Raw genomic sequence first — 13,803 nt, 5'->3', positions numbered from 1 at the left:
GCTTTCCCCTGGGTTTCTGATCACTGTCAGTGGCAGGGGGCTTCTTCCTGCTTTCCCTTTTGCCTCCCTGCATTGTGCCTACATATGGTTGGCAGTTAACATCTTGTTGGCAGTTAATTTGCATATAGCCCTGATTAGCCAATGAAAAGGGTAGCGTCGTACGCCAATTACCATTTTTCTCTTTTATTAGTGTAGATGCTTACACTACACAAGGCACTTAGATTCAAGGTTACAGAGATGAATGAAACAGCACTCACAGGATATCTCATTTAAGTGGGAGAGACAAACGAAAAAACCAATTACTCTGTGAGGGGTAATAAGGATTATATACAGAAGAAAGTTCTTCCTTCCCTTATCCACCCACCAACCACGTGCACAAAGACAGCACATGGAAGAAATTGTTTATGCATAAATGTTAACAAAGAATTGTAACTGATTAAGCAAGGCATCCACAGAGTCAACTTTCTGATGTCTCCTTGCCACTATGAAAACTCCTGACTCTACATCCTAATAGTACCTTCCTCTGTAACTGATCACCCTTTGTATATAATCCTCATTACCCCTCCTAATCACAGGTTTACTGACTTTCCCATGTTTGTCCCACTGAAATGGGATCTCTCCTTCTGTCTATGAGGCTATGTCAGTGGTCGGCAAACTCATTAGTCAACAGAGCCAAATATCAACAGTACTTCTTCAAAATCGACTCGCCCAGGCCAAAAACTGACTTCTGCGCATGGGCCACAAAGTTTCAATCGCACTGTATGTGCGCCCGCATGTGGTATTTTGTGGAAGAGCCACACTCAAGGGGCCAAAGAGCCGTATGTGGCTCACTAGCCACAGTTTGCCGACCACGGGGCTATGTTAATCAGTTCTCTCTGTAACCTAGAACCTCTCGGGATTGCCTGGCGTAACGTAAGCATGTCCATAAATGAGTCTTCAATGAACAATCACAGAAGGATGCCTTCATGCTGTGGGTCTGGATCCCGTACCTGCCCTGCCCTACTGAATGTTTTGTAATCACTAATTCTGAGACCCAGAGGGCACACTTAAAAAGGAAAAGCTGAAAGGATAATTAAAATATAGATCAACATAATGATTTTGAAAGACCCAGAAAACTTGGAAGGATAATTCAAGCCTTGCAAGATGAAATGTAATGGGTTTAAAGTAAAATCTGCCCAGCCGAAATGGCTCAGTGATATAATTCAAGCCTTGCAAGATGAAATGTAATGGGTTTAAAGTAAAATCTGCCCAGCCGAAATGGCTCAGTGATATAATTCAAGCCTTGCAAGATGAAATGTAATGGGTTTAAAGTAAAATCTGCCCAGCCGAAATGGCTCAGTGATTGAGCGTCAGGAGGTCACAGTTTGATTCCAGTCAGGGAATATACCTGGTTTCAGGCTTGATCCCCAGCGTGGGGCATGCAGGAGGCAGCCAACCAATGATTCTCTCATCATTGATCTTTTTCTCTCTCCCTCTCTGAAATTGATACAAATATATTTTAAAAAGCAAATAAAAGTAAAATCTAGCATTCAGATTTAAAAGCTATGGTCATGAAGTATAAGACTTTCTAAAAAGTTACAAACCCAAAGCGATAAAATCCAAACTAGTAAGTAATTTAACTGAGATAGCAAATGTTGTTAAATTCAGGTGCTTTTTCCCCCCTATCCTTGAATGGATTAGTGATGAGAAAAGGCCATGAGTCCCTGTCATCCAAGAGGGGAAAAAATAAATAAATTCAGAATCCAAATTAAGGGAGGATTTACCTCATTTGGTCCACACTGGCTAGATTATGTATCATACTTTATTTCAGGAGCCCATCTTAATAAAAGGCACTTATAAAATGCAAAAGTAACTCAAATTGTAAAAGATTCTGAAAACATGATTCCAGAAAGGAAACACTGACTTCAGATGTAGAGATTGTGATAAGATCAACACAAAGGGCAAGCTGGGCAGTACTGACACCTTCCCACAACCACCTCAAAATTACAACTAAACTACAGAACCACCACCATTCAAAACCACCTGAAATATAGAAGTCCTACAACTAAGGATATAAAGAAGCCACATCAACACTGATAGGAGGGATGGAGACACAGAAAGGGCTGGGCTGGTCCAACACCCCTGAGGAGAAAGGGATACCAGCCCCACACCAGGCCCTCCAACCCAGGGTTCCAGTGCCAGGAAGAGAAATTGCCATAACTACTGGCTATAAAAACCGGAAGGGATTGTGGCTGAGTGAAACAGAGGACTGCTAGAATCCCAGGTAACTCCTTTTTTTCTTTTTTTATGTATTTTATTTATTTCAGAGAGGGAGATAGATAGAAACATCAATGATGAGAGAAAATCATTAAACTGCTGGGTCCTGCACAACCTCTACTGGGGATTGAGCCCATAACTCAGGCATGTGTCCGGACCAGGGATCGAACCGTGACCTCCTGGTTCATAGATCAATGCTCAACCACTGAACCACACCAGTCAGGCCTAGGCAGTTCCTAATAAAGGGCCCAAGCATGTACTTACTCTGTCTGACTCACTTGCTCTGAGCTCCAGTGCTGGGGCAGAGCTTGAAAGGCTCCAGGGATATACAAGGAGGAACTGAATTGTCTGGCATCAGGATGAGAGCTAGAGGGGCAGCTTTCTCCCAGACAGAAGTGCTGGCAGAGGCTATTTTTCCTTTGCTTAGCTCTCCCTGCACAGAGATGTCAGACAGGTGTCATATCTGAGTCTCCATCAACCTGGCTGTCACTGTCTTCTCCTTCCCCAGGCCCCATGATACCCTGAGACTCTGCCCCACCCAACTTGCAGACCCACTCAAGCTGTTTCCAGTGACTTTCCCATTGGAATGGCCTGTCTTGGCTCATGCTTCAGGCTTTCCTAAAACCTTTTAAACAAGCAGCATCTGGCCTCAACATGCTTCATACCTCTTGCTAAGTGGCCCCAGGCCCAATACCAGTGGCAGCAGCTGGGTCTCTCCTGAGCATTTCTAAGACCAGCACAAGCAGCAGTCATCTGCAGGTCATTTTGTAGCTCATGCCAGGAGACACTGGACAGAATATAAGTGGCGACTGACATTGGCCTGCACCTCTCAGGAGGCACCCACGAACAGCTGTAGATCACAATGAAGCACTACCCAACCACAAGTGACACACTCAAGAGGCAGACTCGGCAGCATTGGAAGTAAATCCCTCTCCATAAGGTGGACTCCTGCACAGCTGACCCTCCACCGTGTATTCACAGCCTGTCCTCGTAGCCAATAAGCCCATGAGTAAATCCCTCCCACTGACATGCCAATAGCAATCAAGGCTCAACTACAAGAGGGCGTACATAGCCCACACAAGGGGTGCGCTTGGAGTGCCACTGGACTGTACAGCACACCTACTACATTAAGCTACTCTATCAAGCCTGGGAGACCTAGCAGCTCTACCTAATACAAAGAAACAAACATGGGGGGTGGAGGGCTCTGCCAAAATGAGAAGAAACATGTTCCAAATGAAAGAACAAAACAAAACTCCAGAAAAACAACTAAACAAAATGGAGACAAGCAATCTATTAGATGTAAAATTCAAAACACTGGTTATAAGAATGCTCAATGAACTTAGAGAAAAAAATAGATGAACTTAGTGAAAACATAAAAAGACATGGAAACCATAAAAAAGAATATACTAATTGAAATGAATAATTTACAGGGAATCAATCGTAAAATAGATGTAGCCAAGAATCAAATCAGTGATTTGGAATAAAAGCAACAAACAAACAACAAAAAAAAACTCTCAAGAAAACACCCAATCCAAAGAATAAAAAGAAAAAAGGTAGTGTAAGGAGCCTCTGAACAACTTCAAGCATACCAACATTTGCATCATGGGGGTGCTGGAAGGAGAAGAGAGAGAGCAAGAAATTGAAAACCTATGTGAAAACATGGTGACAGAAAATTTCCCTAACCTGGTGAAGGAAATAGACATACAAATCCAGAAAGTACAGAAAGTCCCAAACAAGATGAACCCAAAGAGGCTCATACCAAGACACATAATTAAAATACAAAAGGTTAAAGACAAAGAGAATCTTAAAAGAAGGAAGAAAAGTTCAACTGGTGTGGCTCAGTGGTTGAGCACAGCCTATGAACCAGGAGGTCATGTTTGATTCCCGTTCAGGGCACATGCCCAGGTTGTGGGCTTGATCACCAGTAGGGGATGCAGGAGGCAGCCAATTAATTATCTCACATCACTGATGTCTCTGTATCTCTCTCCCTCTTCCTTCCTCTCTGAATTCAATAAAAAGGCAGCAAGAAAAAAGCAGATAACTACAAGGGAGCTCCCATAAGAATATCCGCTGGTTTCTCAACAGAAACTTTCCAAGCCAGAAGGAATTGGCAAGAAATATTCAAAGTGATGAAAAGGAAGGACCTACAACCAATATTACTCTACCCAGTAAAGCTACCATTAAGAATCAAAGAATAAAGGGCATCCCAGACAAGAAAAAGCTAAAGTTCATCACCACCAAACCAGTATTGCATGAAATGTTAAAGGATCTTCTTTAAAAAAGAAAAAAAAAGATTAAAAATATGAACAATAAAATGGCAATAAATATCTGTCAAACATCTAAAAAACAAAATAAACAAGCAGAGCAGAAACAGACTCATAGACAAAACATTTTGATGTTTGCCAGATGGGAGGGGGGGTTGGGGAGATGGGTAAAAAAGGGGAAGGGATTATTAGGAAGTACAAATTGATAGTTAAGAATAGTCATGGGAATGTAAAGTACAGCAAAAAGGATATAATCAATAATATTCTAGTAACTAAGGTATAAGATGGGTACAAGATTTATCCGGATAATCACTTAGTAAATTATTTGTATAATCACTGGTTTGTACACCTGAAACTAATATAATACATTATATGTCAAATGTAATTTAAAAATAAAAAATTTTTAAAAAATAAAATTACAAAATAAAAATAAAGGGCAATAAAATAAAATAAAATAAATAAAGGCAGGTGCAACAGAAAAGAAATTAATCTCATTCAGGAAGCTCCAAAAGGCAGAGGAATAAGAGCTAGAAGTGAACGGAAACTGGCTTCAGCTCAACATAAAGAGTTAACAATTAGAGGTTATTTACAAATGGAACTAGCTTATTTGAAAAACTGGCTAGCTTCCCAAAAATGTTCAAATAGGGAAAGGAAATTACTCCCAAAGACAAAGAAAGACTCAAAGAATGACCTATTATGAACCATTCCAGCTATAAGAAAGTAGCACTATATGAATGTTTCACAAATATATATTCAAACCTTATGGAGACCAATAATCACACATACAACCATTTCATATCAGTAGTTAAGAAGCTTGGGTGCAGCTTTCTGAAACATGGCTCTTACTTTAGGTGGTGCCAAGTATAAAGTTCTACATATAATTGGGGGGATCAATATGGAAGGCTGGTTTAAAGTATTTCACACACACTCAGAAAATTATATCCTTGCAAGTCCTAATTTGGAATGCCAAGTGTGTTAACTTATAGCAAAAACAACAGTTCTTTTTTAATGTACCTTTTTCCCCCTCATCAGTCATATAGGGAGGAACTAAAAAAATATTACCTCTCTGGAAAAATGTCATATCTTCAGTAACATTTGTATACAATAGTCCCTCCTTTATCCACAGTTTCAGATACCAGCAGACAACCATGGTTAAAAAAAACTTTAAGTGGAAATTCCAGAAATAATTCCGAAGTTTTAAATTGCATGCTGTTCTGAGCTGTGCCAGAAATCATTACACTCAGTCCTACCCCTGACCTGAATCATCCCCTTCATTCAGCATATCTAACTCACTTCATCACGTAGGCACTGTATCATCTTAAGAGACCACATTCACATATCTCTTACTATAGTACTAGGGGCCCAGTGCACGAATTCATGCACCTTGAAAGGAACTGTGGGGGGCCGAGAGGCTGCGGTAGGTACAGGGGCGGGTCTCGGCCCATCCTCCGTGCCCCTGCCTGGCCCCTCCCACCATCCCCCCCAGTCCCCTGTCTGTTGGCAACCCCACTTCTGCTGCCACAGCTCCCATGCGCTGACGGTGGCGCAGAGCAATTGTGGCCGGTGCCAGTAGCGGGTGGAAACCGGGCCGGCACCATCAGCAGGTGTGAATGGTGGCTGCTGCTCCTATCACCCCTCAGGAACAGGGGGAGATGGAGAAGCCCTCAGGGGAGATCAGGGCTGGCAGCCACCGCTCGCACACACTGATGGCGCTAAGTGATCGGGACCAGCGCCGGGCACCAGCAGTGGATGTGAGCAGTGGCTCTGGCGCCAGCTGTGGGTGCAAGCAGGGCCAGCACTGGCAACAGGTGTGAGTGACTGGCGGGACCGGGGTATATGGGAACAAAGAATTTTCAGTAACCACCAGAGGCTCACCCTGATGACAGCGATTGGTGCTCCGCCTTAGTCTGGCACCTCCACTAACCTGCTCCACCACCACGCCGTGGCCAACACCCGCCATATTCTGCATGAGCCCCCTGGTGGTCAGCACACATCATAGCGACCAGTTGTTCTGCTGTTCAGTCTATTTGCATATTAGCCTTTTATTATATAGGATACTAAAGGCCCAATGCACGCAATTTGTGCCAGAGTAGGCTTTCCTTTCCCCGGCTGCTGGCACTGGCTTCCCTCTGGCACCTGGGACCCGGGCTTCCCTCTGGCCACCAGCATACCTGTGACCCAAGCTTCCCTCACAGCCCTGACTTTGTCCAGAAGGACGTCCAGTCTAATTAGCATATTATGCTTTCATTATTATAGATTTATTATTATAGATTGTTAATATCATACTGTGCCTTATTTATAAACTTTATCATAGGTGTGTGTACATAGCATAGGGAAAAAAACAGTATATATAGGGTTCTATACTATCTGTGGTTTCAGACATCCCCTGGGGGTCTTAGAATAAGGGGGGACTACTGTACTGCCCAAAAGTTTACAAAGGGCTTTCACATACATTATTGTATACACATACACAAAGCTACCAGATTTGGTTCTCACAATTACCTTATTTGTTCATAAATCAAGTATTTTCACATTCATTTTGGATATAAGAAACAGTCTCAGGAAAAAGGCTAAAGTTAAACCCATAACTCTATAACTAGTAAATACCAGAATGAAGATACCAAATCCAAGTTTTCTGACTCCAAATCCAGAATTCCCAGTTCAGTGTATTACCAATTCCATAAAAAAGAACAGTCACTAGTTTTCTATGTTACTTAATACTAATAGCCAGCTCTAAAAGATATCCAGAGATTATTTTTAAAGACCACAGATATGTCCACATTGATCGTCCCAGACCCATATTGAAGTGATAATAATTGAACTACTACAATTGCCTACTTTTAATTTGGGGTTGGGGTTGTAAGGATAGATAAGGGGACTAGGATGGAACAAGGACACAAAATATTGAAGGCAGAGCTATGGGCCACTTGGTTCTGCTACGAACTACAGGCAAATAATTAAATCAGCATCGATTTCTGAGTTATGCAACAAATTAGAAAAGCTAAGTTCCTTTCAGATAAAATTCTGTTTCTAAGAGTTGGTAAATACTACATAATAAATACAACAGAAATAAAAAAAATACAGGTGACCCTTGAATAACCCAGGAATTAGAGATGCCAATCATCAGTGCAAAAATTCGCCAATAACTTAAGTCTGTACTCCACACGTGTGGATTCCCAACCACCAGATGACCCTTGAACAATCTGGGTTTGAACTGCCTAGGTCAAATGAACTGCATGAGTCAACTGGGAAAAAATCGGTGTATAAGTGGGTCTGCACAGTTAACACTCACATTGTTCAAGGGTCAACTGTACTCAATTAAGCCACATATGAAGAACCTCTCCCTAGTTCTTTTCATGTTCCATAGTACTCAACACAGTAAAAGACATAGACAAAATGTTCAACATACTTTTGCTATAAGACAAGGTAAAGTTCAACTTAGACCCCACTGATAAAAGCACAAAAAAAAGAACAAGTTTGACTTAAAACATGTATTTCTCTGCTTTATGAATAGGAAATTCAATGAGGAAGATAATCTTAGACAAGTCATTTTTAATCTGAAAAATTCTTATTCTACCACTCTATTATGGATGCATAATGCTTAAAATACTTCAAATTTAATTTTGTTAAATATTAAAAAATAAATAATACATTCTAAATTTATCAAAATAATTTTTTTTCAAAAATTACTTACTATTTGAAGCTTGATCGTTTTCCCATCTAATTCTATAGTTCTTATTTTGAAATCCACACCAATAGTACTGATGTAACTTTCTGTATACGTATCATCCTGAAGAGAAAAATAGTTCATGATTAAAATTAATGTTCAATATTAGAGTAAATAAGAAAACAGTGCTAACTTTTATATACAAAGTTGATAAGATTAAAAGGTATAACATGCTGAGAACAACCACTCCATCCTGCTCCAGTATTTACTTCATGTTTTGATTAAAAGCACTATTTAACAGTTGTTTCTTAATATTTTGTTCAATAACTATTCTTTAATTTTTTCACACATTTCTTGGCAAATTGTTTACATATGTTACATAGGAAAAGGTTTTATATTTTCAATGATGAATAATTTTCCTAATTGCTAATCAGTGAAACTCTAGCTCCTCCCTACACAAAAATCCCATTTATTCACCACAAATTAATGATCATGTCACTCTCCTCTTCTGGATTTTTTAGAAATCAATTTTCTTCCTAGTTATGACTTTTTCAAATTCTCACAATATAAAATTTATCCTTTCAAAGTGTACAGTTCAGCCCTAACCGGTTTGGCTCAGTGGACAGAGCGTCAGCCTGCAGACTCAAGGGTCCCAGGTTCGAGTCCGGTCAAGGGCATGTACCTTGGTTGTGGGCACATCCCCAGTAGGGAGCGTGCAGGAGGCAGATGATCGATGTTTCTCTCTCATCGATGTTTCTAACTCTCTATCCCCCTCCCTTCCTCTCTGTAAAAAAAATCAATAAAAGAAATCAATAAAATGTATTTTTTTAAAAATAAAGTGTACAGTTCAATGGTTTTGTTTAGTATATTCACAGGGTTTTGCAACCTACACCATTATTTAACTCCAGAACATTTTCATCATCCTGTGATGAAACTCTGTACCTAGTAACAGTCACTCTCCATTTCCTTCTCTTCCCCTAGGCCCTGGAAACCACTAATCTACTTTATGGATTTGCCTATTCTGCACATTTCATAAGACTGGAATCATACAGTATGTGGCCTTTCGTGTTAGCTTCTTTAACTTAGCATAAAGTTTTCCAGGTTCATCCATATTATAGCATGTATTAGTTGTTCTTCATTCCTTTTTTAAAAAAAATGTATTTGTATTGATTTCAGGGAGGAAGGGAGAGGGAGAGAGAGATAGAAACACCAATGATGAGAGAGAATCATTGATTGGCTGCCTCCTGCACGCCCCCTACTGGGGATCGAGCCCACAACCTGGGCATATGCCCTGATCAGGAATTGAACTGGTGACCTCTTGGTTCCTGGGTCTACCCTCAATCACTGAGCCACACCTGGCTGGGCATACTTCATTCCTTTTTTATGGCTGAATAATATACACTGAGTGGCCAGACTATTATGACCAGCCAGATTATTATGACCACCCCATCAGTACAATAAAGTGAATTAGTTATGCAAATAATAATAATAATAAAGCATTGAGAGTATTTTCTTAGGAAGTTTTCAATATTCAGTATTTTTGGAAGTGTCAATGAAGTACTGATGGGGTGGTCATAATAATCTGGCCACTCAGTGTCTATTGTATGGATATGCCACATTTTGTTTATCCACTCATCAGTTGATGGACATCTGGTTGTTTCTACTTTTGGCTATTTTAAATAATGCTATGAACATTTGTGTATAAGCTTTTATGTGAACAATGTTTAACCCAATGTTAAACTTTAAAAATTGTACCTATTTTTCTCAAGTTATCTGTTTTGACATTTTACTCAGAATGGAAACAAAACTCTTAATGCTTGTGAAAAGATACATGGAGAGATCAAGCTATCAACACCTAAACTCACTGAACAATCTTAGCAAGCACAAAGTACCACTTAAGTATTCTTACAAAAAGATGGTCCTAAATCTAATCAAAAGATAGATAAGGGGACTAGGATGGAAGGATAGATAAAACTATTTACTAAAACTATTAAAAGTAACATTATCAAACAGAACTTCCTTTGATGATGGAGTTTCTATAAGCTGAGCTAGCTAATACAGTAGCCACTAGCCCCAAGTGGCAACTGAGTAAAAGGAACTGAGTTTTTAATTTTATTCAATTTTAATTGGTTTCCATTTAAATAGCTGCATGGGGCTAGTAGATACCATAAGGATAACACAGCTCTGGGGGTTTACTTCCAATTACAGAAACATGAGGAATTTGAACAAGTTTAAAGACACCACAAGGAAGCAAAGTGACAAATCTAAAATACTGAACAATCTATAGGAAAACTTCCCTGGTTTCTGAAAAAGTAAATGACAAGAAAAACACATAAAAAAGAGGAGGTTGGGCCCTAACTGGTTTGGCTCAGTGGATAGAGCATTGGTCTGCGGACTGAAAGGTCCCAGGTTCAATTCCGGTCAGGGGCACATGCCTGGGTTGTGGTCTCGATCCCCAGTAGGGGGCATGCAGGAGGCAGCCGATTGGTGGTTCTCTCTCATCACTAATGTTTCTATCTTTCTCCCCCCTCTCACTTCCTCTCTGAAATCAATTAAAAAATAAATAAAACAAAAAAATAAAATGAAAAAAAGAGGAGGTTGGGAAAACTAGGTTAAGAGACTAAGCAGCAAAATAACTAAATGGGACCATGTATGGATGGAACCATGTGTGGACCAAGTATGAATACTAATTCAAATAAACCATAATACCAATACTTCTGAGACAATCGGGGAGATTTATTTTCTAAGTTAACAATGGCAATATTATTTATTTGATATGAAAATGTCCAGTTTTTGGAAATTCACACAGAAGTATGTAGAGCAGTGGTTCTCAAACTTCTGGCCCTTTAAATACAGTTCCTCATGTTGTGACCCAACCATAAAATTATTTTCATTGCTACTTCATAACTGTAATGTTGCTACTGTTATGAATCGTATTGTAAATATCTGATATGCAGAATGGTCTTAGGCGACGCCTGTGAAAGGGTCGTTCCACCCCCAAAGGGGTCGTGACCCACAGGTTGAGAACCGCTGGCATAGAGGGAGACAACACTTGAGATCTGCATTACAACACTACAACAAAAAGGGGAAAATGAGAGTGTGAGCAACTCTTGATAATGCAGAATCTGATCATGCATAGGGTTAAAAAAAAAAAAAAAAAAAAAACTCTAGAGAAAACTGTAGCCCTGGCTGCTGTCCTCAATTGGTTAAGCATCATCCATACACCAAAAGGTTGCAGGCTGAATCCTGGGTATGGAACTTGCAAGGAGGCAGCTGATGGATGATGTGCTCTCACATCAATGTCTCTGTCTCTCAAAAAAAAAAATCAATAAGAATATCTCTTAAAATTATAAAATGTGATCAGAGGGAAGGAGTTTTAAGGAACTTATTCTCCATGCAGAACCATTGGGTAAAAGAATACATTTAAAAGCATTGACTGCAATTTGACAAAATGCTCCTCATCACTATATATTCATTTTGAAATTATTTATTTTTAATTGCATATCTAATAAGTAACAGGCACTGTAGAAAGTGGATAGAGAACAAAATGAATACAATAAACATTCACTTAGCACTTCTACATATCAGGTGTTTTGTTAGAAATACTTATAAATGCTTTGCTAAAATTCATATAAACCCCTAAATGACTCCTATTTGCATGGCTGAGCCACTGCACATGCTCTTCCTTCTGTTCAAATTCTCAGTTTTCCCTTTCTGCATACCCCAGCCCCTGGATCACATGGCAATTTTTACTCACGCTTCAATTTTGAGCCCAGGCAATACTAACTGTCCAAACATTCAATTCCTCAGCCAATTGTTAAGAGATCCTTTCCTCTGTGCTCCCATAGCTTACTATACATTTCTTTACAATATCTTTTGGGCCTGGTATCTATTTTGGGGATCCAGAAATCAGTATTTTTTTATAAATGCTCCTAGGTGATTTTACTGTGTAGGTAGTACTGAAAACCTGTAACTTAGATCAATAGGCATTTCAAAGAGGATTTTCTTTGAAACACGAAATTCTCAAACTATATAGCCACTTTCATCAAAAGATACCATTTCTGCCCAGCTGGCACAGCTCAGTGGTTGAGGATTGACCTATGAACCAGGAGGTCCTAGTGTAATTCCTGGTTAGGGCAATGCCTGAGTTTCGGGCTCGATCCCCAATGGGAGGTGTACAAGAGGCAGCAGATCAATGATTTTCTCTCTCTAAAATCAATAAAAATTAATACATATTAAAAAAAGAGATACACCAGTTCCTCCCATCTACCAAGAATTGCTGATTTAATACTAGGAACTATTATCAATTTTAGTATTTGCCAATTTAATAAAATTAAGTAAAATCTAATTTTAAGCCTTTAATTACAAATAAAATTGAACATTTGTTCATATTTAATTTGTATCTCTTCTTTTGTGAACTGCCTACTCATGTATTTGCCCATATTTCCATTAGGACAAGCATATTTTCTTATTAATGTGTAAGTGTGCTTTATATACTAACAATATCATCCCTTCTTCATATTTTTCTTGCTAGTACCATTTGTTTTTATGTTTCACATTAATTTTAATGCAATCAAATTTAACAATCTTTTCTAATTTTTTTATCAGAATACTCTTTCACACATATTAAAGAATCACCTATGTGTTATTCGAGTACTTCCATGATTTCATTTTTTATAATGTAATTATTTTTAATGACATTAATATAAACATTTATCTTATCAAAAAAAGTCATATTTATTTTTTGAGATGCTGCCAAGCTCTTAGTGGTGAATTATAAATTTTCTAAAATTCCAATTTTCTTTTAAAGTTTGAATTTTATTAAAGGCAGCGAATGCTGCCAAATATTTTCCTTTAAATGACAATCTCAGTTCATTTGAGAAAATGTCTGCCAATACCCAATTCTACATAACTATAGTTTGTCTATCAGTTTTTCTTTCAAGTTAAAAAAAAATTGCTTTTCTTTTCCTTGAGACAACTAGACGAAGTGTTTTATGCATATTCCTCATTTCTTCACAACATATTTTAAAAAGAATACTCAAGGAACAAGATATTTAGAATAATCATTTTTACTGTTTTATCAAAGACACTCTTTAGTGAAAATGGTTTTTTCCCCTGTAGTGAATAGAGGTAAATACAATGAGCATGAATACAGTCTGGGGCTTAGCTTTGCCTTGATATGCTGTGTTAATGCACCAGCAAGCAGTTTTACCCTACCATTGCTTTTGCATCGTCAGAGCAAATGTCAACACAGTGAAAAAGGCAAATTTTTAAAAATTTTTTTTAGTACTAAGTAATTATTTACTTAGTAAATACAGTAAGTCCTCGGGTTATATCAGAGATCCATTCCTACGGTGCAAAGTAATGCGATTTTCGCCGTAAGTCAGAACCCACCTACATAAGCATCTACGTCACTCACATCGAGCACATGCACAGCAGTAATGAAGTGAAACAGTAAATTTAAAAAAAAAATTAAAAGAAAGATAACAATTCCTGACCTTTACTTGTGGTAAATAAATAATAAAAAACATAAAGCACATATGTACATACGTCAAAATGACGGAACTTTTTTTTTTATATAAATAAACTAGAGGCCCGGTGCACAAAAATTTGTGC

General features: G+C 38.7%; 1 protein-coding gene across 2 annotated transcripts in view; it reads right to left on the bottom strand.

Annotated features, from left to right (window-relative positions):
• Window positions 1-13,803, bottom strand: part of RAB1A (RAB1A, member RAS oncogene family) — a 20,316-nt gene that overhangs the window by 4,846 nt on the left and 1,667 nt on the right. For both annotated transcript variants that reach the window (XM_015557901.1, XM_015557902.1), the window contains exon 2: window positions 8,215-8,310. In XM_015557901.1, coding sequence (XP_015413387.1) covers window positions 8,215-8,310 — 96 coding nt within the window. The remainder of the gene's footprint in view (window positions 1-8,214; window positions 8,311-13,803) is intronic.

Source organism: Myotis davidii, unplaced genomic scaffold, assembly GCF_000327345.1.
Source record: "Myotis davidii unplaced genomic scaffold, ASM32734v1 scaffold6, whole genome shotgun sequence".
Classification (NCBI taxonomy): Eukaryota; Metazoa; Chordata; class Mammalia; order Chiroptera; family Vespertilionidae; genus Myotis; species Myotis davidii.
The sequence above is the reverse complement of the archived record's forward strand: the minus strand, read 5'-3'. Positions and strand labels throughout refer to the sequence as shown.